General features: G+C 45.9%; 1 protein-coding gene across 4 annotated transcripts in view; it reads right to left on the reverse strand.

Annotated features, from left to right (window-relative positions):
• Window positions 1-25166, reverse strand: part of NMNAT2 (nicotinamide nucleotide adenylyltransferase 2) — a 174707-nt gene that overhangs the window by 6807 nt on the left and 142734 nt on the right. For 2 of the 4 annotated variants that reach the window (XM_005540192.5, XM_074029970.1), the window contains exons 8-10: window positions 22574-22650; window positions 5839-5940; window positions 5639-5706 (exon numbers count right to left, since the gene is read on the reverse strand). In XM_005540192.5, coding sequence (XP_005540249.1) covers window positions 5639-5706; window positions 5839-5940; window positions 22574-22650 — 247 coding nt within the window. Of the gene's footprint in view, window positions 1-5638; window positions 5707-5838; window positions 5941-22573; window positions 22651-23237; window positions 23504-25166 lie in introns of those variants that run through there. The other 2 variants (XM_074030035.1, XM_045393740.3) reach the window with 2 other exon arrangements.

Here is a 25166-nt window from a genome sequence, read left to right on the forward strand (position 1 = left end):
TCTGCATATAGAAATCCAGTTTTCTTGGCACCATCTATTGAAGAGACTATCCTCTCTTTATTGTGCCTTTTTGGTACCTTTGTCAAAAATCAGTTGACCATGTATGTTTGCATTTATTTCTGGGCTCACTATTCTGTTCCACTGCTCTATGTGTCTGCTTTTATGTCAGTACCATACTATTTTGATTACTATAACTTTGTAATATCATTTTAAATGAAGAAGTGTGATACCTCCAACTTTTTTTGTTCTCATAATTGCTTTGGTTATTCAGGGTCTTTTGCAGTTCTGAGCAAATTTTAGGGTTGATTTTTCTATTTCTGTGAAGTATGAATGCCCCTATTGGGATTTTGATAGGGATTTCATTAAATCTTTATATTGCTTTAGGTAGCATGGACATTTTAACAATATTAACTTTTCTGATCCATGAGCATGAAATGCTTTTCATTTATTTCATTTATTTGTGTCATCTTCAATTTCTTTTGTCCATGTTTTATACTCCTCTATGTACAGATTTTTCACTTCCTTGGTTAAATTTATTCCTAAGGGTTTCTGTTTCTTTCTTTCTTTCTTTTTTTTTTTTTCCAGACAGAGTCTCACTCTGTCACCCAGCCTGGAGTGCAATGGTGTGATCTTGGTTCACTGCAACCTCAGCCTCCTGGGTTCAGGTGATTCTCCTGCCTCAGCCTCCTGAGTAGCTGAGATTACAGGCACACGCCACCACGCCCAGCTAATTTTTGTATTTTTATTAGAGTCGGGATTTCACCATGTTGGCCAGGCTGGTCTCTAACTCCTGACCTCAAGTGATCCACATGCCTCGGCCACCCAAACTGCTGGGATTACAGGTGTGAGCCACCGCACCTGGTTGTCTAACTGCTCTTGATAGTACTTTCAGTACTATGCTGAATGGAACTGGGGATAGTGGGCATTCTTGCTTTATACCAGGTCTTAGAGGAAAAGCTTTCATTTTCTCCCCATTGATTATAATGCTAGCTGTGGGTTTAAAAATAAATAAATAAATGGCCTTGCTGGGTGCGGTGGCTCATGCCTGTAATCCCAGCACTTTGGGAGGCTGAGGCAGGCAGATCACAAGGTGAGGAGATCGAGACCATCTGGCCAACATAGTGAAATCCTGTCTCTACTAAAAATACACAAAAAATTAGCCGGGCGTGGTGGTATGCGCCTGTAATTCCAGCTATTCAGGAGGCTGAGGCAGGAGAATCGTGTGAACCTGGGAGGCGGAGGTTGCAGTGATCTGAGACCGTGCCACTACACTCCAGCCTGGGTGAAAGAACGAGACTCCATCTCAAAAAATAAAAATAAAAATAAATAAATAAATAAAAATGGCCTTTATTATGTTGAAGAACTTTCCTTCTATATTTAAACTGTCAAGAAAGGATGTTGAACTTTGTCCAGTGCTTCATCTGCATCAACTGCTATGGTCATGTGGTTTTTATCTTTCAGTCTATTTATGTGATGTATCACATTGACTGATTTGCATATGTTAAACCAGCCTTGTGTGCCAGGGATAAATCCTACTTGATCATCATGTATAAACTTCATGTTGTGTTGTTGAATTCAATTTGCTAATATTTTATTGAGGACTTTTGCATCAATGTTCATCAGAAATATCGGCCTACAGTTTTCTTTTCTTGCGGTGCCTTTTTTTTTTTTAATACAGAGTCTCGCTCTGTTGCCCAGGCTGGAGTGCAGTGGCACATGATCTAAGATCACTGCAACCTCCGCCTTCTGGGTTCAAGCAATTCTCTTGCCTCAGCCTCCCAAGTAGCTGGGATTACAGTCACATGCCTGGATAATTTTTGTGTTTTTAGTAGAGATAGGGTTTCACCATATTGGCCAGGCTCGTCTTGAACTCCTGACCTCAAGTGATCCACCAGCCTTGGCCTCCCAAAGTGCTAGGATTACAGGTGTGAGCCACTGTGCCTGGCCTCTTGTGGTATCTTCCCATCTGGCGTAGGTATCAAGGCGATGCTGGCCTCATAGAATGTGCTAGGAGGTATTCCTTCCAGCTGTATTTCTTTGAAGAGTTTAAAATGTATAGGCCGGGTGCAGTGGTTCATGCCTGTAATCCCAGTACTTTGGGAGGCCGAGGTGGGTGGATCACAAGGTCAAGAGTTCAAGACCAGCCTGGCCAACATAGTGAAACCCTGTCTCTACCAAAAATACACTAATTAGCTGGGCATGGTGGCAGGCACCTGTAGTCCCAGCTCCTTGGGAAGCTGAGGCAGGAGAATCACTTGAACCCGGTATGCAGAAGTTGCAGTGAGCCAAGATCACGCTACTGCACTCCAACCTGGGTGACAAAGTAAGACTCTGTCTCAAAAAGAAAAGAAAAGAAAAAAAAAAACCCAGAAGTATTGGTATTAATTATTCTTTGAAAATTTGGTAGAATTCAGCTCTGAAGTCATCTGGTCCTGGCTTTTCTTTGCTGGGAGGTTTTAAATTACTACTTCAATCTATTTGTTATTGGTTTTTTCAGGCTATTCCTGATTCAATCTTGCCAGATTATCTTTTTAAAGGAATTTATCCACGTCCTCTAGGTTACCAAATTTGTTTGCATATAATTGTTCATAATAATTCTTTATGATCCATCTTATTTCTGAAACATTTGTTATAATGTCTACACCTTCATTTCTGGTTTTATACATTTGAGTCTTTTTCAGTCTAGATAAAGGTTTGTCAATTTTGTTTATTTTTTTCAAAAAACCAACTCTTCATTTTATTAATTTTTTCTATGGTTTTTCTATTCTCTATTTAGTTTTGCTCTAATCTTTATTATTTCCTTCCTTTGGCTTTAGTTTGTTTTTCTTTTTCTAGTTCCTTGAGGCATAATGCTAGGCAATTTATTTGGGGTTTTTCTTCTGTTTTAATGTGAGCATTTATTGTTAGAAGCTTTCCTCTTAGAACTATCCTTATTTTATCCTTTTGGGTTCCTCTGCATGCTGGCCTCAAGAGTATGAATCCTCTTCCAGCGATTCTTGGGATTCACTACATCTTTTCTTTCCTACAGGAGCCCATGGAGGAGAGGCACCAACAGGTATAAAGGACCCCAGTGACACATTTTGGCTTCTGCACAGTTTTTTTCCAGCCTTGGTCTGGCTGCTTCCTGTTCTCTCCTAACACAATAGTCTAGGTGTCAGACCCAAATGAATTATTTTTAAAAATTCAAATATTCCTCCACATACCTAGATTCTAAAAGGCGTCTGAGTCCTGCCTGTGAGATCTCACTGGAGACCAGCTCACTGCCTTTCAATGCATGCACAGCCCTTGAAACCACCTTGCAAACTTATGACTGAGACAGTGAAAGAGATCTAACTTAACTGACTCTATCTTGCTTCTAACCTCCAAGTTGTCCTTGTTCCCGGTGTAGGCTGAACTAACTTCGGGAGAAACTTAGTTCATAGTTTATAGTTTGGGAGAAACTTAGTTTATAGTTTAAAAAAAGATGATAACAGCCCTTTCCCAAAACAGACCTCCTTCTTGCCTGGGGACTACATTGCCTTTGTAGGACTAACATTAGCCACAAGATTAGAAATTATGGTTTAGGAGTCATGCAGCTGAAGGCTACAAGATCTGACCCTCCCTAAACTGCTCCTAAGATCAGTGCTTGCGATATTTTGTAGACCCTGCACTTGATGGACCAGCTGGCACCATCCAGATCAATAAACTGGCTCATTTGAACTTGCGCCCCGCTCCCACCCAGGAACTGACTCAGTGCAAGAAGACAGCTTCGACTGCCTATGATTTCATCTCTGACCAGTCAGTACTCCTGGCTCACTGGCTTCCCCAACCCACGAAGTTATCCTTAAAAACTCTGCTCCCCAAATGCTCAGGAAGACTGATTTGAGTACCAATAAAACTCTGGTCTGCCTCACAGCCAGCTCTGCGTGAATTACTCTTTCTCTACTGCAATTCCCCTGTCTTGATTAATCTGCTCTGTCTAGGCAGCCAGCAAGGTGAACCCCTTGGGCGGTTACACCCTGACCTTGCAAGTTAGGTCCCTAAGTGCCTCCTCACATAGTTAAGCTTTTTGAAAAAGTGTGTATACCTGTGACTCAGAAGCAGATTCCTAAGCCCACCCCCCATAAATTCTGATTCAGTGGGACTGGGCGGGCCACAGGAATTTGTACTGTTGTATAACTCTGCATGGCGACTCTAATGTGCAGTCATGTTTGGAACCACATCCTACTCCTCTCCCCTTACTGCCCATTGCTTCTGCCCTCACTTCACAGTGGATGCTACCCTTGTGAGTGCCTCTGTAATTGCCTTCCAGGGAAGAAGGCAATTACTTTTTAAAGTCCTGGTCTCATTTGATTTCTCTGAAAGATGGGACGCAGATGGCAATGCTCTCCATCTTTGTATCCTCTCTCACCTTGGCTTCTGGGCCACCACTGCTGGTGGTTTCTAACTGCCTTTTAACTTTCTATCAAATGCTAAAATGTTTGCAATGTTCCCCATAGTCTTCTATTCTTGACTCTTTCTGTGAGCTTGTCCACACCTAGAATTTTAATTGACACTTACATGTTCGTGGCTTTCAGTTTTACACTTCTAAGCCTCTATATTCTGTATACTTCACCATTCCACTTAACATTTCCACTTTGGGTTTATGGTAGAAACTGGTAACTGGCCCCTAACACCCATTCTTTCCTTCTTTGGGTTAGTAATAAAGCATACTGAGTTTTATCTGGGTGTGTGGCTGCCTAGCTACACAGTCTATTTCCCAGCTGTCCTTCACCCCTGAGTCAGTGTGATGCAAAGGGAAGTGGTATGCACAACTCTGGGTCACCTTAAAGACAAAGCTTCTTGCCATGGGCTTCACCTTGCCTTTTCCCACTGGCTGAGAAGAGCCACCGTTGCAGCAGCCGTGCACCCAGAGATGGAAGTTTTATATGGATGAGGCCGTAGATTCCATCTTTGACTTCAGTAAGAGGGAACTAAACATCTAACATTTAAAACTCTGAATACTGGATTTTTGTTTTGTTTTGTTTTGGCAGCTTAGCCTGTACCCTTGTCAAATATTATTCCGTAAGTACCTCCAACTAAAGCGTCTACAACTGAAAACACCCTCTTCTCCCCTTAAAGCAGCTAAGACTAGCTAATGGACTGTCCCCCCTTTTAAAAGTAAATGGCTGGGGCCGGGCACAGTGGCTCACGCCTGTATTCCCAGCACTTTGGGAGGCCGAGGTGGGTGGATCACTTGAGGTCAGGAGTTCAAGACCAGCCTGGCCAACATGGTGAAATCCCCATCTCTACTAAAAATACAAAAATTAGCCGGGCATGGTAGCATGTGCCTGTAATCCCAGCTCCTCGGGAGGCAGAGGTAGGAGAATTGCTTGAACCTGGGAGGCAGGGGTTGCAGTGAGTCAAGACTGTACCACTGAACTCCAGCCTGGGCAACAAGAGTGAGACTCTGTCTCAAAAAAATAAACAAAATCAAAAAACAAAAACAAAACCAAAAAAAGGTAAAATGGCTGGGAACAAATGAGGTCCAAACAGAAAGCTAAACACCAGGGCAGCAGATGTCTGCCTGAATCTTAGGGTCATCTCTGATGGAGGAAAGTTATGCGGAGACTTATAAGACGGTTTGACTAAAGTCTCTCGGGCCATTTGTCAAACATACCTGCTCTTGGTTGAGCTGACAACAGACATGGGATGGTTGATGTCATCCTTCACCACCATGATGTTGTTCTGAGGACAGAGCAGAGAGAGTCAGTTGCCAGTCCCTCCCACTAAACTCCTTTTGCTCTCTCACTCCTCCAGCTGCCAGGACTCTCACACAAGGGCCATATCACAGATGCACTAGCAGGATGGAGGACTCACTTTGTATTTGCGGAGTATTGAGGAGTGATTCATGATTCGGTCTGTGTCGGCTGCATCCCGGGGCACCACCACAATCCCAAAGTCGCCAACAATCACCTCCATCTGAAGAAACAGAGAGAGGGCGCTTTGGTGAAACCCTGATCCCAAACTCCTACCAAGCAACTACTTAGCAGCGCCCGCTTCCATTCATCCACATGCAGCCCCAAGCTTTAGTCCCAAACTGGCCTTCTTCTCAGCCCCATCAGCCAGCTCCTTCAAGGAACAACCCTCAACGGTGTTAATAGACTAAGTGAAAGCATTGACTGGTACACAGAAGTCGCTTAATAAATACCCTAGACTTAAGGAATAAATGAACTCTTACATGTCTGGCAAGATCTCTCCAGTTCCTGAGGCTCCCATTGAGTTCACAATGCTGCAGAATCACATGAATGACATCGCGTCCTTACCTGGTAAACACCCTCTGGAGTGAAACAGATCCCTCTGTTCAGCAAGCACATTTGAGCCCTCAGATGGACGTCATGAGAGGGACCAAATGCTCTTCCAGCTCACCCTCATAAAAACTGCTGTGGGACTCAAGGGGTAGCCAAGAGCTAGAACTAGAAGTTCTTGGAATGCATCACTGGGCACCCAGGCTGTGGTAGGGAGATGATGATGATGATTAGGGTCACTTCAGAGATCAGTTTTTGATAGACGCGCGGTGCCATGTGAGAAATGAAACTTTTTTTTTTTTTTTTTTTGAGACATGTTCTCAGTCTGTCTCCCAAGCTGGAGTGCAGTGGCACGATCATGGCTCACTGCAGCCTCAACCTCCTGGGCTTAAGCAATCTTCCCACCTCAGCCTCCAAATAGCTGAGACCACAGGCACATACTACCATGACTGGCTAATTTTTTAAAATTATTTTTTTGAAGAGAAGGGGTCTTGCTATGATGCCCAGGCCAGTCTTCAGCTCCTGGACTCAAGTGATTCTCCCACCTCAGCCTCCCAAAGTGTTAAGATTACAGACGTGAGCCATTGCACCTAGCCAAACCTTGTTTTCATTTAAAAGAAATAACATTTTTATTTTCTGACTGTAGATGCAATGCAAGCTTAGAGAATCTAGGAAAATAAAAAGAAATAAATCACAATCACACAATCCAGGTAGTGACTGTGAATGGTTGAGTGTATATCTGTAGTTTTTTTTCTCTCTGCAAATAGGTGTATATATCCACAAGTGGATTAAACTATAAAATTAGTCGCTTTACCTATCTTTTTTCACTAGCATTATATTTTGAGAATTTTCTTACATTGTTAAAAATTATTTGAAAACATAACTTTTAATAATCTGTACATTTTACACTATGTGTACAGTTACTTCTGATTTTTTGCAATTATACATAACACTTTAGTGAAGATCTTTGTACATAAATCTTTTATCACACCTCTGATTATTTCCTTAGGATAAGAAATGACATAATTGGATAAAAGGAGATAAGCTGGACATAATTCAAGCTCTTGAGACATATCACCAAGTTGCTTCCGGGAAATTTGTGCCAACTTTTATTTTGAAAGAGCCTGAAAGTTATGGCATTTAATACTCTTGGATCTACCCTGGGCATATTACTGTTTAGATCTTGCCAATTACAGATCCCAGACGGGGGAAGGGAGGAGGAGATAGGTGGCTTCTAAACAGCACAGTTCATTGAGCAAGACCTGATTTGAGGGCAAGGGTTTTTTCCCATAATTATCTAAACAAGTGGCACAAAAACAGATATACTGGGGCACGGTGGCCCCTTCTCCCAGAGGATTTCTACACCAGCAGAATTCCATTTCTAAGCCTGATTTACTGGTTGTGTATGTGTGTGCACATTCTGATTATTTCTGTCCACCTTTACTCTGCTTCTCCTACTGCTTACAACTGGACCTACACTTGCAGCTGGAGCTCTGATGTCGCTGAAATAAAAAGTTAGCTAAAGGTGTCTTAGGAGGAAAGTCGTAGAGAGAAGTTAAAAAGCTAGGTGTAGAATATCAGAGCCCCCATTGGATCATGTAATCTGGAAGATACAGAGCATTGCACAACACACTGCATCTATTGGTGTTGTTCGTATCAGGTAAACTGACACCAAACCTCTTGTCTTATAAACCAGAAATGGTAGGGAGAGGCAGGGCAGGGAGTTGGAGTTAGAGTCAGCTCCTTCTGCCATGGCATTTAGGATATTGCACTGGGACTCACTACTTAGACACTGGTTCTCAAACTTAGCTGCACATTAGAATCACCTGAGGAGCTTTAAACATTTCCAAAGCCTAGCTCACATCTAAGATCAATTAAACCAGAATCTCTGGTGCTGGAACTCAGGCAGCAGAAGTTCTTTAAATTCCCCAGGTGATATCAATATACAACAAAGCTGGTGAACCAGTGGTCTAAGTACTTAATTAAAGTTCTGGGGAAATTGGCAGAGAAAGAGACAGAAAAGAGAAGGGAGGAGAAGAGCAGAAGAGAGTGAGGAAGAGAAAGGAGGGAAGAGGAGAGGAGGACAGGAGAGAAGACAGAATCTATCCAAGCTGGTATCCATGGGGATTCCTAAGCTGCGTGGTTATGTAGATGTTTCAAGATAATCTAGTATAGATTGCATAATGTAGGATCTGCCTTCAAATTGATTCTGTAAACTTGATGAATGTTTCATATATGATGTTTGTAATAATGGGTCTATATAAAGTGAGCATTCTAGTTCAAACCAGGAAAATAATGGCTCAGAATAGCAGTCCTCATGGGGGAATCGCCCTGTGGGTGACAACAGTGCAGCTGCTGCTCTGCACTCAGTACCTAATGAACTGAGCGCCCAGTGAATAACTGTGCCAGGCTGTTCAGTGGGTGGCAAGCAGATGGAGGCCTTACTTCTTAGGATGTTTTCCTTTTCCAAAAACAGTGACAGACTTGTCCCTGGGAATCACAGATGGGTCGAGGAAGAGAGGATCTATGAGACAAGATCTACAGCTTTAGGGCATCACGGCCGGGGTTTAGGCCAGAGACTGCAGATACTCTCTGCTGCTTTGGCCAGACACTGTTGTTTTTGTAGCACCAGTTTGGAGAATTATGGGAGAAAATCTGGGTGTCTTGCCCCCAAAGCAGGCCTTGCTCAATGAGCTGCACTGCTTAGAAACATTGTTCATGGTGGAGGGTATTTGTGTGTGTGCGTGTGTGCGTGTTCGGGAAGGGAAGGTACTAGGTGCTAGAGCTGGTGAGATGTGCCCTCAGTCCAACGAGTGCCCATCTCCCTCTAGGAGCTTAGCTGTCCTTCCCACCTCAAGCCCCCATTGCCTGCCTTCACCAGGCCTCAGGACACTACCCTCTCCTGGTTGTCCTTCTACCTCTCTGGCTGCTGGCTACTCCTTTTTGGGCCCCCGTGCTAATTCCTCCTGTTCTATCTGACCTTGAGCCACTGACCTCCTCCAAGCCTCAGTCCCTGGATGTTTTTTCTTTTCTATTCACACTCACACCCTTCATGATTTCATTCAATTTTGAAGCTTTAAAAGCACACTAAAGGCTTCCAAATTAATGTTTCCAGCAATAACTTCTCTCCTGAACTGGAGGCTCATATGTCAGCTGCCTTCTCAATATGCCCACTTGGATAGGCCATCTCAAACTCATTATGTCCATGAGCCCCTGGCCCTGCTAACATAAACAAACAGTTAAACCAACCACTCCCCTCAAAGAAATGGTTTTCCTGTCATCTTTTCCATAAAGAGAAATTCTCTTCCTTTTTTTTTTTTTTTTTTTTTTTTTTTTTGAGACAGAGTCTCGCTGTTGCCCAGGCTGGAGTACAGTGGTGTGATCTTGGCTCACTGCAACCTCTGCCTCCCGGGTTCAAGCAATTCTCCTGCCTCAGCCTCCTGAGTAGCTGGGATTACAGGCGCGCGCCACCATGCCCGGCTAATTTTTGTAATTTTTAGTAGATACAGGATTTCACCACGTTGGTTAGGCTGGTCTCGAACTCCCGAGCTCGTGATCCGCCTGCCTCGGCCTCCCAAAATGCTGGGATTACAGGTGTGAGCCACCATGCCCAGCAGAAATTCTCTTCTTATAATTGCTCACACAAAAAGCTTTGGTATTTTCCCTGATTCCTCTCTTTCTCTTATATCCCACATTCAGTCTATAAGTTAGTCCAATGGACTCTACCTTCAAAGCAAATCCAAGAATCTGCTCATTTCTCACCATGTCAGCCCCTTCTATACTGGTCCAAGGCTATTTTGTTAGGCTGAATAATGAACCTAAAAGATATCCAGGTTCTAATCTCTGGAACCTGTGAATATGGCAAAAGAGACTCTGCAGATATGATTAAACTAAGGATCTTGAGATTACCCTGGGTTATCTGGGCAGGCCCTAAATGCAGTAACAAGTACCCTTACAAGAGGCAGAGGGAGACTGGACTCAGAAGAGATAAGATAATGGGAGATGGAGCAGAAAGAGATTTGAAGATGCTCCACTGTGGGACTTGAAGTTGGAGGAAGGGACCATGAACCAATGAATATGACAAATGCAGCTCTAGAAGCTGAAAAAGTCAAGGAAACTAATTTTCCCCTAGATCCTCTGGAGTTGTTGGCTTTGCCAACAACTTGATTTGGGCCCAATAAAACCTATTTCAGACTTCTGACTTCTGGGACTGTAGGACAATAAATATGTGTTATCCTAAACCACCAAGTTTGCAGAACTAGGAGACTAGCTCACCTCTATCATCTCTCGTTTGAATTTCTCTGGTCTCCCTGTTATTTTCTTGCCTTTTTTTAGTCTATTCCCAATAGCCAGACTGATAATGTTAAAATATAAGCCAAATCATGTTGCTCCTTGGCTTAAAATCTTTCACTTAAATGTCACCTTCTTGGTGAGATCCTCTCTGGCCACCCTAATTAAACCTGCATCCCTTGTGCGCTCCCACCCCTTAAGCCTAAATTCTCACCAGAGTTGCACTTTCACCCTTTTGGTTCTCTGAGCAGCACTAAGGTGGTTGGCAAGAATAGTCACTTTACAAAATGTGGCAAAAAGGGAGCCAAGAAGAGAGCACTTGATTCATTTTATAAGACTGGTATGATGTAAAAATACCAGCTATATGTTTCATATAAGAAATAACGGAAAAACACCAGTCCCAAGGATGCGAGAAACCAAAATTGCATGGAGCTGTGATGGCCTCAAGTGTTGTGCATTTGAAGTGAGTCTTGCTCATCTGCAACATGCTGAAGTTGCATTTAGAAAATTCAAGCTAATTACTGAAGATCCCCAGGGCAAAAACTGCCTGACTCACTTCCATGGCCTGGATCTTACCTGTGACAAAATGTGTTCCATGGTCAAAAAAAATGACAGACCATGACTGAAGCTCAGTCTGAATCAAGACCACCAATGGTTATTTGCTTCATCTATTCTGCGTTGGTTTTACTAAAAAGAGGCAACAATCGGATATGGAAGACATCTTAGGCTCAGGTCTGCCAAATCTTGGAGAAGATGATGGTAATAATGACCAGGTGCAGGGTGGAGGGGTTGTTGTAGACAAATGACTTGAAAGAAGTGGTCAATAAATTGATCCCAGACAGCATTGGAAAACAGAAAAGGCTTGCCAATCTGTCCTCTCCGTGATGTTTTCATTAGTTTTTCCACAGCCGCTACCTTTGTGTGAAGGTAGTGGCTCTGGAAAAACTACTGCGGGGAGAGATAGGGGCTAAAGTTGAACAAGCTAGTGGATAAAAGCCACTGGACCAAGAATCTGTTAAAATTCAGACTTTAAGGGTGACAAATAAAAAGTATTATTTGTGAAAATAAAATAAAATAAAATAAACAACAACAACAAACATATTCCCCAGACCTCACCTGAGAAATTTTGATATAGCATGTGTCAAGGGGCTGGAGCCTCTATCTTTACAAAGTTCCCAAATCCTTCGGATATACACCCACCTTTGGGAATTGTTGCTTTAAACCACATGGACAATTACCTAAGCTGCTAATATTCTGGCCTGGTTTAGGATGGGGTCAAAATGAGATACTCGTGGGACAGGTACCTCAGCACCTCTGAGAAGTCCAGCAAGAATAAGGACATTCCCCCTGTGCCCTCAGGAGCGGGGGGTGTAAGGGCAGACATCTGACCCCAGGAAGCATAGGGCACTCAGATCCCCTTCCTATGGCGCCTGCAGGAGTGTGCCCAGGCCTCTGGAACTGAACTCTTGTTTCTGCTCGAGGGGACCAGCACCTCCTGTCTTCATGAAGAGCTCTCTGTGGGTCTTGCCCTTGGGGTGGAAAGGTGGGGTGGACGAGTGGCCAATGTGGTAGAACTGTCCTGATTGGTAAATCTCATTCCTGATGGTGACCAATGTGACCCCACACCGTGGGCAGAATCAGGACACAATCTTCTCCCCCTGCAGCACACAGTGGCCCTCACTTTAGCACTGGCCTGTGTCGAGCCTCAGAGGTGGGGGTCTGTGGCATTCATCCTGCTTCTACTTCCTGCTCACAGGCACAACTTTGATCATATCTTTTCATCTTCTGGTCAAAGGCTCCCCAGGGGAGGTAGGGAAAGGGATGGGGAGAGGATGTGGGAGGTGGTAGACTCTGCTTCCCCAAATGTGGGGAATCTGAGGGAAGGATATGAGACATGTTGAGGCAGGAAGCAACTTGGCCTTGGAAGAGAAAACACTCATGACCCAGGCAGCAGAGCTCTTGGAAGGAACGTAGAGTTTGCATCATCCCTCCAAGAGGCTGAATTTCAAGACCTGCCCTGCTGGATTTAAAGGGATGCTTTGAGGGGGTGGATGCCTTATGGTCTTAGCCAGGCACTTTCCTAGACACTAGGGATGCAGGGTTGAGCAAGGCAGATATGGCTTCATCTCTTGGACAGATCACTGTCTGGTATGAGACATTAAACAAATGATTATTTTCAATTGTATCTACTGCTGTGAAGATATGAGTAGGTTGCTACTGGGTGGCTAATATCTTACAGTGACTAATATATCATGGGTAACTGGCAAAAGTTTGGGCCATATCCCATGGGGGAGGCAAACTGTATTATGAGCTGAACTCCTCCAACCAAGTTGTTCTCAACTTTCATTCAACAAACTTTTATTGAGCATGTATATGGTGAACTGGGCACTGTTCTGGTATCGGCGAATAAGACAGGCAAGCTTCCTGTACTCAAAGGGCTTACCTTCAAGTAAGGAGAGATCATAAACAAATAAATACATAAATAAGAAAACATCATGGCAAGGTGTGATGTCTCACACCTGTAATCCCAGCACTTTAAGAGGCCAAGGTGGGAGGATCACTTGAGCCTAGGAGTTCCAGACAGCCTGGGCAGCATGGTGGTAAGACCTCATCTCTACAAAAACAAATTTTATTTTAAATTAGCTGAGTGTGTTGGCACGTGCCTGAGTCCCAGCTACTTGTGAGGCTGAGGCAAGAGGATCGCTTGACCCCAGGATGATCAGTTGAGTCTAGGAGTTCAAGGCTGCAGTGAGCTATGATCACGCCACTGTACTCTAGCCTGGGTGACAGAGTGAGACCCTGTCTCTGAAAAATAAATAAATAAAAGGAAAACATCAAATAGGGTTAAGTACAATATTCATTATAAAACCAAATGACCTTTATGTTGAAACCTACGTGATATGAAGGGATGGGTACAGGGATATCTAGGAGAAGAGGATTCCCAACGAAGCCACAGCTAGTACAAAGACCCTGAGGTGGGGAAAACTGTTCAAATAAACTAGGTGGGACTAGGGTACGCGGCGGTTGGAAAAGTAGACAAGGACCAGATCATGATGAAGATGGGGTTTCATTCCAATTGCAAATAAACGCCATTAGAGTGTTTTAAACAGAGGGCTTGACTTCCATTAGCAACAGGATCCAATGTATGTGGATTTGCCCTGGCAGGCTTAACTGGCAAGATCCTCTGCAGGGCCATCCTGAGATCAGCGTTCTGAAGCCTGACTTTCCCTCCCAAACAGTGCTCTCTTCTCAGGTACAGTACATCAACGACTGCAGCCCACTTGTATTTCTTCTCTGAATAAGGATTAGTCAGGGATGCACATGGGCCCATTGGGAAGGAGGGGAAGAAACATTGATTAAGGTGCCTGCTATGTGCCATGCACAGTACTAGGAACTTATCACATTTAATCCTTATGACAACTATCTTCTGAGATATGTGCCTCAGTTCTTATTTCATAGATGGGGAAACCAAGACTCAGTGAGATTTAATAACCTATCCAAGTTGCACAGCTAACAAGTGAATGGAATCCACTCTGGTCTGCCTTAAAGACTCTTTCCTCCACATCACACCTCTTCTAGATCCATTTTTAAGACTCATATTGTAGTGACTTGAAACTGTTTTGGTTAAAAAATTTCTATTTGAAAATATATTCTACCTTATTTTTCCCCCCAGCTTACCACAGCTACTTGGGAGGCTGGGGTACTCTGCATCACCCTTAGAGTATTATAATTTTAGAATACTTCTGGATGACTTTAAAAAGATGCCAAGAGAGAACTTCTGGCAAAAGTCATGCAGTACGTGAGCAGCTTCTGAAACATGCTCCCTCCATTTCAGTAAAGGATGCTCCACCCTTGCTCTAGCCCCTGCCACTCTCTGGAGGGAAGGCTGGAAGGAAACTAGTAGGGTCAGAGTTCAGCAGGTGGAAATGTATTTCCAGGATGGCCCTCTTAATGAAAAAAAAAAAAAAAAAAGAGAGAGAGAGAACCATTCTTAAGAGGGGCTTCCCAAATGAAATCATCCCCCCTCCCACTGCCAACTTAACCGGGGGTGTGGGAAGGCAGGGGATTCCAGACTCAAGTCAACAGCCTGGAAACCAAACCAACAGTGCCTTTCACATGAGAACAACCAGAATCCCCCATTGGTAGAAGCTGAGCCTCCTTCCCCTGAGCCTGTAATTTGGTATCATTTGGTATCAGTCATATCAGTGTGGGGGCCTAATCCCTGGGGTGCAAGAGTCTATCAGGCTTCCTGGCTGGAGCTGGACTGTCTGATAAAAACCATCTGAGCCTGAATAGCCAAATGTTTGTCTTTGTTCCATTTATCCTGGGGCCCTGGGATTTCTTCTGGAGTGGCTAATGCCCCAGGCTCTTCCTCTGTTTATTTTCTTTGGTTGTTTTCCCATAGCTGATGGATGTAGGAAGCAGTTAGCCCATGGCTGGTTGGCTGGAAAAATGTAGGATACAGCCAATTAGAACCAGCCCGTGGAATGCTGGGCTTTGAGGAGTGCAAAGAGGAAAAAAGAGAAAACAATTCCCTCAGTGGCCATCTCTGGTGGCTGATGTTCCATCCCCAAGTTTTTGCTCCTTTGGGTTAAATATTGACTCTTGCTCATTTGAAATGGAAATACTCTTGAGAGCAGCTAATACGTGTAATCATTAAACTTAATGATTTTGCTGCTTGCTCAAAAGTTAATGCCATCTCAAATAAATACCAGGATCCACCTATTTCAAGCAACCAGAACATCTCCCCAAAGGTCTTGCTTCCTCCACTGAATCTTTTATATCCTCTTTCCTCCTTAAAAAGCTCTTCTCTTTCCACCTACTTAACCTAGTCCTGCTCACAATTGAAAGCCCAGCTCAAGGGCCACCCCCTCCCACAGAAAGTAAAGTGCACGGTCAGGTACTTTGTCTACTTTGTTTTCTCACGTGGCTGGGTGCTCAATAAATATTTTAAAATAAATGAATAACGGCCAACATTTATGGAATGCGTACTAGGTTCAGGAACTCTTCTAAACTTTTCATGTGTTATATTTAATAGAGTATAAAGAAATACTATAATGAAAAGTAAGATACTTTTAGACTGCAAGTGCCTCAAGGATAAATGCATGCTATGTTTATCCCGGACACTTAATAAGCATTTGTTGAAAGATTGATTGAAGAAAGGAATGCTTGAATCAGAATTTTCTTTTCTTTTCTTTTCTTTTTTTTTTTTTGAGACGGTGTTTCACCCTTGTCGCCCAGGCTGGAGTGCAGTGGCGCTCTCTCGGCTCCCTGCAACCTGTGCCTCCCGGGTTCAAGCAATTCTCCTGCCTCAGCCTCCAGAGTAGTTGGGATTACAGGAGCCCGCCACCACGCCTGGGTAATTTTTGTATTTGTAGTAGAGATGGGGTTTCACCATGTTGGCCAGGCTGGTTTTGAACTCCTGACCTTAGGTGATCCACCCGCCTTGGCCTCCCAAAGTGCTGGGATTATAGGCGTGAGCCACCACTCTCGGCCTTGAGTCAGAATTAATTTGCCTGCTGGGCACAGTGATGGACAAAGCAGTTGGCAGCATCGGATCCCTATACAACGGGTTTTGTTTTGGGGAGGGGAGTGAGTGCAGATGCCTTCTGCTTCACAAATCTGCCCATGGTTGACCCTATTGCCTTTGGCCTTGGCTTCCCACGGTCCCTGATCCATGCCTGGATGCCTGCACTGATGCTGGTGTCAGGATGCAGAAAAGCAAAGCAAAGGAGCAGGTCTCCTGGGAGAGACTAGTTCTCCAATAAAGAACTCGGGAATGCAGTGGCGTGGCAGGAGCTGGGTTCTGATCTCCGAGGCTGGTCCAAAAGTCTGGATCTTGATTTCCCATACAGCAACTCTATTCTGTTACACTTGAGAGAAACTCGATGACTATGTATGGAATTTTTTCTCCACGGAATGTAAGGGGAAGGGTGTGTCACTGGTCAGAGAAGGTCAGAATGTGCTGTGGGCTAATGGATCTTTATGCCTAATGGGAAATGCCACAAGGGAGGTGTTTGGGGTGGGGATGGGGGTCATCCCATTAGTCATGTAATTAGATTTCTGGATGGAGAGCTTTGGTTCAAGAATCCAAAGTGAAAGAAAGAGCAAAACTGACTTAGTAGAGAGTGTGTGTTGGTGCTGGAGGAGGCCTTGGCAGTCCTGCTGTCCAACAGACGGTCTCAGCCAGTTCCCAGCCTGGCTGGAGGCCAGGCTGCTCCACAGCCCCTTCAAGCTTTCTCCCCAGACCCGTTTGAACCAGTGGCTTCCCTCCTGCCTTGTTTCTGAAGATTCTGGAGAAGATATGAGAGGCTGGAGTGTGGGGCCGGGGCCTAGGACGTTTCCAAGAAAAAGCTTTGATCTCTCTCCTGCCCTCCTGTCCCCAGTCATGGGCAGTGTTAAATCAAGTTTAGCCTAAAGCTGCCTCCCTGCATATTTTAAGTTCAGCCTAAAGGTTTCTCTGTACATGCTGAACTATAACAAGTGGAGGTGTTAACAGGCTTTAGCTTACATTTGTGCCAATCACCAAGTTTTGGCCAATCAAATGTAGCCAGCTGTTCGAACTGTGTTCAAATAAGGCTGTTTCTGTACTTGACTTCCATTTTCTGTACATCACCTTCCTTTTTCTGTCCATAAATCTTCCACCACATGGCTGCTCTGGAGTCTGAGAGCCTACTCTGGCATGGGATGCTGCCTGATTCACCAATTGTTCATGGCTCAGTTAAACTCTTTTAAATTTCATTTGGCTGAGGTTTTTCTTTTAACAGCAGATTTCAGGGTTTTGGCCTCATGGTCTCCAAGCAAAGGTCTATGGTCAACAAGTATCACTTGGGGCACCAGGTAATAAAGAGAAATGTGCTCTGAGAAAGGGATGAATGAACGGGCAAATGAATGGAACCTGAAGCAGAAGCAGGTCTCACATATCTCATTTCCAGGAGTCTCATGGTTAGGAACAGACATTCCTAAAACAGGCCGTTTCCAGGCAAACCCCAGATGGTAGAACTTGCTGGTACAATAAGCAGAGCTCATTCTGTACCTACTCCTGAAAGATGTTCCTTTTCCAGAACTTGAGATCCACCCTTCCCCAAATAAGGGCAGTGGACTAATTCACTGACATGCTAACTAGTTTTGTGCTCCCTATACCCTCCTCTGCCAGCTCTGTTTTTTTCCCTTCCTTCCTTCCTTCCTTCCTTCCTTCCTTCCTTCCTTCCTTCCTTCCTTCCTTCCTTCCTCCCTCCCTCCCTCCCTCTCTCCCTCCCTCCCTCCCTCCCTTCCTTCCTTCCTTCCTTTCCTTTCTTTCCCTCCTTCCCTCCCTCCCTCCCTCCCTCCCTCCCTCCCTCCCTCTTTCCCTCCCTCCCTCCCTCTTTCCCTCCCTCCTTCACTTCCCTTCCCTCCCTCCCTCCCTTCCTTCTTGCTTTCTTGCTTTTTGGAGTCTTGCCTTGCCACCCAGGCTAGAGTGCAGTGGCACATTCTTGGCACACTGCAACCTCCATCTCCTGGGTTCATGCAACTCTTCTGCCTCAGCCACCCAAGTAGCTGGGATTACAGGCATGCACCACCACGCCTGGCTGATTTTTGTATTTTTAGTAGAGATGGGGTTTCTCTATGTTGGCCAGGCTTGTCTCAAACTCCTGACCTCAAGTGATCCACCCACTTCAGCCTCCCAAAGTGCTGGAATTACAGGTGTGAGCCACCACGCCTGGCTGGCCAGCTCTATTTCTAGCAGAGAGCCAGATCTTTTACAGGAGGAATTTGCAGGACAAAACCAGAATGCTTTAAAGTCAATGACTTTATTTTAATATTTATTTATTTATTGAGGCAGAGTCTTGCTCTATCACCCAGGCTGGAGTGCAATGGCACGATCTCTGCTCACTGCAACCTCTGCCTCTTGGGTTCAAGCGATTCTCCTGTCTCAGCCTCCCGAGTAGCTGGGATTACAGGTGCCCGCCACCACGCCTGGCTAATTTTTTGTATTTTTAGTAGAGATGGGGTTTCACCATGTTGGCCAGGGTGGTCTCAAACCCTTGACCTCAGGTGATCTACCTGCCTTGGCCTCCCAAAGTGCTGGGATTGCAGGCGTGAGTCACAGCGCCCGGCCTGAAGTCAATGCCTTTAAACTCACTGAAGAAATTTTGAACCTAGTGCAGTGGCTCAGGTTTGTAATCCCAGCACTTTGGGAGACCGAGGTGGGAGGATCACTTGGGCTCAGGAGTTCGAGACCAGCCTGGGCAACATAGTGAGACCTTGTCTCTTAGGGAAAAAAAAAAAAAAAAGACATTTCATTAGATGTCCTGAAGAGGGGAGAGAAAATAGGGAAGATGACTTGGGGATAGAAAGAACAAAGAAGAGGTTCTGCTGCCCTCCCACCAACTTTCCCTACAATAGGAAGAGGCTAGAGCTCTGTGGAGCCCACTCCTCCTCCTCCTGGGCAGCACACTAGGGGCAAAGCCTCAGAGGAGAACGGGCCTGGTGATCACAATGGGGCCCAGCACGAGGCCTCCAGACTCAGCCAGGAGTTTCCTGCTCCCGGTGGGTGCAGAGCAGGGCACCTTTGACTTCAAGGGACCACAAAGGCTTGGACAGGGAAGATGTCTGTGGTGACCATGGTGAACTGAAATTGAAGGACTGTCCTCATGTTCGGGGTGTGCAAGAGTCTTTCAGGTCTGCTAATTAGTAATGGCTGAGACGAAATTACCACCATCCCTGTGGGATAGGGATTTGGACTGGTATGTTAATTTGATGTAAATACATTAACATGATATTTCCGGCACACCTCTGTCGCAGGCTGAGATTCACACGCATTATGTGAGGAAACAGCTTCTTGAAACTTTCCCCCCTCTGTCTCAGACTCAGTGATTCTAAGGACCTCTAAGGATCACTTGGGCTCAGTTGAGGCAGGGGACTGAGCAGTTGGCTGGCAGGACGTGGAAGCAGGTCTGCTCCAGGCTCCAGAAAGCCATCTGGAGGAAGCTTGAGGGTCTGCTTCACCCAAATCCTTCTGCTGCCTCTGCAGGGGACTGGATTTCTCACCACCCTGGACAAGCTAGATGTGGGTCCCTACTGGCCTGGGACGTGGTACCCTCTGTGCATAGCTAGGCTGGGTGTCCTGGGACTCCAGGGTGGCTAACCCGGGACTGAGGGAGGTCCCAGGATATAAGCATTTCCATTTTTTATTTTATTTTATTTTATTTTTTAGACAGAGTCTTGCTCTGTCACCCAGGCCGGAGTGCAATGGCGTGATCTCAGCTCCTGCAATCTTTGCCTCCAGGGTTCAAGCAATTCTCCTGCCTCAGCCTCCCAAGTACTAGGACTACAGGTGCCCACCACCACGTCCAGCTAATTTTTTGTATTTTTAGTAGAGACGGGGGGGTTCAACATGTTAGCCAGGATGGTCTCGATCTCCTGACCTCGTGATCCGCCCACCTTGGCCTCCCAAAGTGCTGGGATTACAGGTGTGAGCCACCGCGCCTGGCCTAGTATTTCAGTTTTAAAACTGGGTAAGTCTTGCAGAAACGGGGACTAGTTGGTCACCTGATCTTGCTGTTGGTTCATTATCTCATCCGTCCCTGGCTTCCAGGGGATGTTCCAAAGTCATCCATCTCAGATGGTGATTGGAAATGGGATGGGAGAATCCCTCCCCTTTTTCCACAACCACCCAGGTGGGACAGAAATTCTATGATCTCCCTGGGGAATCCAGAAAGGGAAGAGGGTTGGGGCTGGGACTTGCCAAGTGGTCAAGTGGGAACGTATTTGACCCAATGAGTTCACTCCACCTCTGCTGTCACATCCCTGGTAAATCAACAGCTACTGGTTTCTCAGATTTTCTGTCTAAACCAACCAACCCTGGTCTCAGCACCAGGGACCAACCAGAAAAGGAGAGACCTGGGGCTCTTCTCCCTGGTCCTATAATGTTGGTATCTGACAACACCAAGACCAGCCGTTTTGGAGAGAAGTTAGAGGACCTGCACTCTAAGTCAGCAATCTAACTGGGAGGAGCAGAGAGGCATTGGCCTGCAGCAAGGCCCCGAATTGTGTAAGTTTCAGGCTCCAGGAAGCCTGGGTCTGCCCCTGAGAGGAGGTTCCTCACCCATCACACTTAGTAATAGCCCTCAGGGATTCCTGCTCCACAGCACTCCAGGCTGTGCCACAGCTGCTGACCTTGTCTCTCTAAATTCCTCCAGGACGGCCCAGGCCTCCGCAATAAAATGGGGCCCCAGGTGATTGCCCAGATTTTTCCTGGATTCTTGAAAGAGCTTTGATGAGCTCTTGTACAGAACTTTGCCACATTACTTTTGACTTTCACAGCTCCTTGTGAATTATCGAGGAAAGCAAAAGCTAATTAAGCCACATAATTTAGAACTGAAAGGAGGTTTAAAATCTCCTACCTGAAAGGAGGTAGGAAATGGTTCCAGGGTGGAGAGGACTGTATATTTCACACAGTAGACTTTACTTCCTGGAAACTTTCCCTCCCATCTTGGTTATCCCACAGCATGTTAGCATTTATGCCCTTCACCCTGCATAGCTTTGTGTGTATCTGTGTGTCTAGGTAAATTCACTTATTAGCTTTGCTGAGCTTGACTGTGTGTCAGGTGCAGGGGCTAGGCACTTTCAAAACACAATACCATTTAAGCCTTCCAAACCCAGGGGATGTAGGCACTCTTATTAGGCTCATTTCAGGGATGCAAAAAACTGAAGCTCAGAATATATTTTGTTGGCAGGGAACAGTGGCTCACGCCTGTAATCCCAGCACTTTGGGAGGCCGAGGCAGGCAGACCACCTGAGGTCAGGGGTTCAAGACCAGCCTGGCCAACATGGCAAAACCCCGTCTCTACTAAAAATACAAAAGTTAGCTGGGCATGGTGGCGAGTGCCTGTAATTCCAGGTGCCTGGGAGGCTGAGGTAGAAGAATCGCTTGAACCTGGGGGGCGGAGGTTGCAGTGAGCCGAGATCACACCACTGCACTCCAGCCTGGGCGACAGAGTGACTCTGTCTCAAAAACAAGTAAAAAAAAAAGCAATATATTTTGTCATGAGTTGTGTTGGAGTAGAACTCGAATCTTGAGCCTGACCCTGTCCTGCCTCTGTCCTGACTCTCTATCTCTGTCCAGAGACACACAAATGTACACGAAAATATTTCATATGTGTATGTCATGCCACATATTACTTGGGGACAAGGATTGTGTGGTACAACGTTTCTTTAAAATCTCAGAACGCTGTAGATAACATTCTATAGATTTCATAGATTAAAACAACAACAACAACAACAAACTGAGGCAGGTCCAGAGTCACATAGCAAGTTAATCAAAAAGCACTACGTCTAGAATTGTTGCCTTGGGAATTCAATGTGCATACAGCTATGGGTTTGGGAGCTAGCATTAGCTTAGGCTACCAGATGAATGAATTAATGAAGGGATAAGAATGAATGTATGTGTGAAGAGTGAGTCATTTATGGGTGAGCTGGTTTGAGATCATCACAGTCAGACCTGGCAACGAAAGGTGTCATTGAGCTCCTGAGTGGTGTAAGTTTAACCTCCTGGTTCCCTCAATGCCAAGTCAATTGCCAAGGATCCTGCTGACCTCTTGCCATGAACTTCTCCCCTCTGGACCAATTTTCCCTTGTTGAGGGGATTCCAGGGTGGTATTTACCACCTCTTCAAAAGGAATCAAAGGAAAACAAAACACACAATAATCTCAAAAGGGCAAAGATTTTTTTTTTCTCCCTTCCTTCTCCTCACCTGCAACACATGAATACCCCAGCACTATTTGGAGCCAGATACTGCATGACTCAGCTTGCTTTTTTCCCAGGGGCTTTACTGGAGCAAGCTTGAGGAGGAGTAACTGTAAAAATGCAGTAGGAGATAAAGCTTGGGGGTAGGTGAGAATTTTCTACCATAGTGATATGAATGGACTGCCCTCTTAGGAGTTCAGAAGAAGTGAAGACAAGAGGCCAAAATCAAATGTACCCTTCCCATCCCTGCCAGTCCCAGCTGGGTGCCAGGCGATAACCTTGCTACTCACATCTGCCTCGTTCCAGAGCCCCGGGATGCAGAAGGACTCCAGCAGGTCACTACCACACAGCAGCAGGATCCGCAGCTCTGAGGAAGGGGAGCAAAGTTTGCAAAGGGAGTAAGTGGAGGCCTGGGAAGTATTAAACCCTCAGCCTTCTTCCCCTGGTGAATACGTAACTCTCCCACCTCTGGGGCTGTGGGACCCAGTTCTCCCAGGTGCCCCTGCCCCTGAGTGTGTGCAGTGCAGAAACTCCTGCTCACCTCTCCCTCGGGCTCATTTCCAGACCACCTTCCTCCCCTGTGGGAGGAATTATTCATGCAAGGAGAGTAGGGCACAGGGGGTGATCGACTGCCCTGGCTTTCCCAGGACATGGACCTTTGAGGGCTAAGCCAGGATGGCTTATGATCGTTTTCGTAACAGTGACTGAGCCAGCTACGCATCTTGTCTAAGGTCTGAGGTACTCTCTTGCTCCCTGTCAAGCTCAAACATCAACGGAGTTTGGATTCTCTGTTTCTGTGCGTTGTCTGGGGTTTGTCTCCCTGACATGGGAGGGGGTGTGAGGGGACATTGAATGTACCTTGAGGTAGATGAGTGTATAAAATGTGCCACATGGCCACTATCCCCAGCAAATGGCTTGAGAAGCAAGGCTGAGGCCCCTCCCAGTGCTCATACTTTTCCTGGCACCCAGGCACACTTCCTGCTTGTCAGTTGTGTTTCTTCCCTCATTAAGCTCACTCTGAATTATCCCAGTGAGGCCCATTGTTGTTTAAAAGAGGCAGCAAACTGACTCACTTATTAAAACTGGGCAGTGGGGAACAACATTCTGAGAACACCATGAGGAGAGTCCTCGCCCAGGATGTGGCTCAAGGTGGAGCATAGCGTGGCTCCCAGGCGTTGCAGTCGCTCCCATCGAGAGGCCGAGGCTGTTGGGCATCTTGTCTGAAACAGTGAGGCAGCTCTGCACTGAGGGTACCACCAGCCTTCCAGAGACAGCTACCGGCACAGGCCCCGGAGCCCCGAGGCCCAGGCGAGAGACGAAGAAGCTGCAGGCAGCCCTGCCTGCCTTAGACCCTGTAGCTAATTCTGGGGCCTGATGGGGGCTTTCAGGTGGTCAGCTGTCCCCTGCTGTGGAGTCTCTAGGTGGGACTCCTAAAGCAGGGGAGAGGCTACTGGGCCAATGGTGGGCAATGCCAGCATCTCATGGTCCCAGGGTCAGGGCAGCCTTCCCACCTCAGGGAGTCCCACTGAGGACTGGATTGTAACTATGAAATATTCCTGCCTCCTGTCTTCTCTCCTGTCTATCATACCTTAGTCTAATGATCTGTTCGTGTGCAGGGATTGTGCTTTATCTTTACAGCCCCAGGGTCTGGCAGAGTCACTGGCATACAGTAGGTGCTCAGACATGTTGAATGGATGAGGCAACAGATGAGCTGACAGCAGAGGTCCTGCAGGCTGCCTTCCGGGCAATCTGGGAGGCGTGTGGTGGCTATTGTGGCCTCTGCTCTTGCAGCAGGGGCCACTGGGGGAAATGTTTGCCTGAGTCAGTGGCTCCTCTGTGTTGCGCCATAGGATTTCTGGCCCAACTCCCCAACTGTGGAGAGGAACCACGCTTGGTATTGCAGACGGGGCTTATTTCTGGGATTCTGTTGTTCCTCAGGCCCACTTGGAGCCACCCAGGGTTCTAGGTCAGTTCTTTGTTGAAAGGGCACGTCTCTGTAATTCTGACTGCCTATGCATTCAGTTAGATCAAGCTTGTCCAACCCATGGCTCGTAGGCCACATGCGGCCCAGGGTGGCTTTGAATGCAGTCTAACATAAATTTGTAAACTTTCTTTTTTTTTTTTTTCTTTTTTTGGAGACAAAGTCTCCCTCTGTCACCCAGGCTGGAGTGCAGTGGCATGATCTTGGCTCACTGCAACCTCCACCTTTCAGGTTCAAGCAATTCTCTTGCCTCAGCCTCCCAAGTAGCTGGGATTACAGGTGCCCGCTACCACACCTGGCTAATTTTTGTATTTTTAGTAGAGAGGAGGTTTCACCATGTTGGCCAGGCAGGTCTCGAACTCCGGACCTCAAGTGATCTGCCCACTGTAGCCTCCCAAAGTGCTGGGATTACAGGTATGAGCCACTACACCCAACATGTAAACTTTCTTAAAACATTATGAGATTTTTTTTTTTGGCAATTTTTTTTTTTTTTTTTGCTCATAAGCTATTGCTAGTGTTAGTGTATTTTATGTGTGGTCCAAGATAATTCTTCCTCTTCCAGTATTGCCCAGGGAACCCAAAAGATTGGACAGCCCTGAATTAGATGGTCACATCAACAGGGAATGTGCTGGCCCTCAGCTTTCACTACATCAGTAGTTCTCAACTGAGGGCAATTTTGCAATTGCCAGGGGACATTGGGCAATGTCTGGACATTTTTGGATGTCAGGACTGGAGGGGGAGGGTGGCATGCTACTGGCATCTAGTGGGTGGAGGCTAGGAGTGCTGCTAAACATCCTACAATCTGTTCCCAAATGTCAGTGCCAAGGTTAAAAATCCCTGCTTACACAGGCATGAAAATAAATCTCTTTCCTATTCTCAAGCCAGGGACGCACTATCCCAAT

Source organism: Macaca fascicularis, chromosome 1 (assembly GCF_037993035.2).
Source record: "Macaca fascicularis isolate 582-1 chromosome 1, T2T-MFA8v1.1".
Classification (NCBI taxonomy): Eukaryota; Metazoa; Chordata; class Mammalia; order Primates; family Cercopithecidae; genus Macaca; species Macaca fascicularis.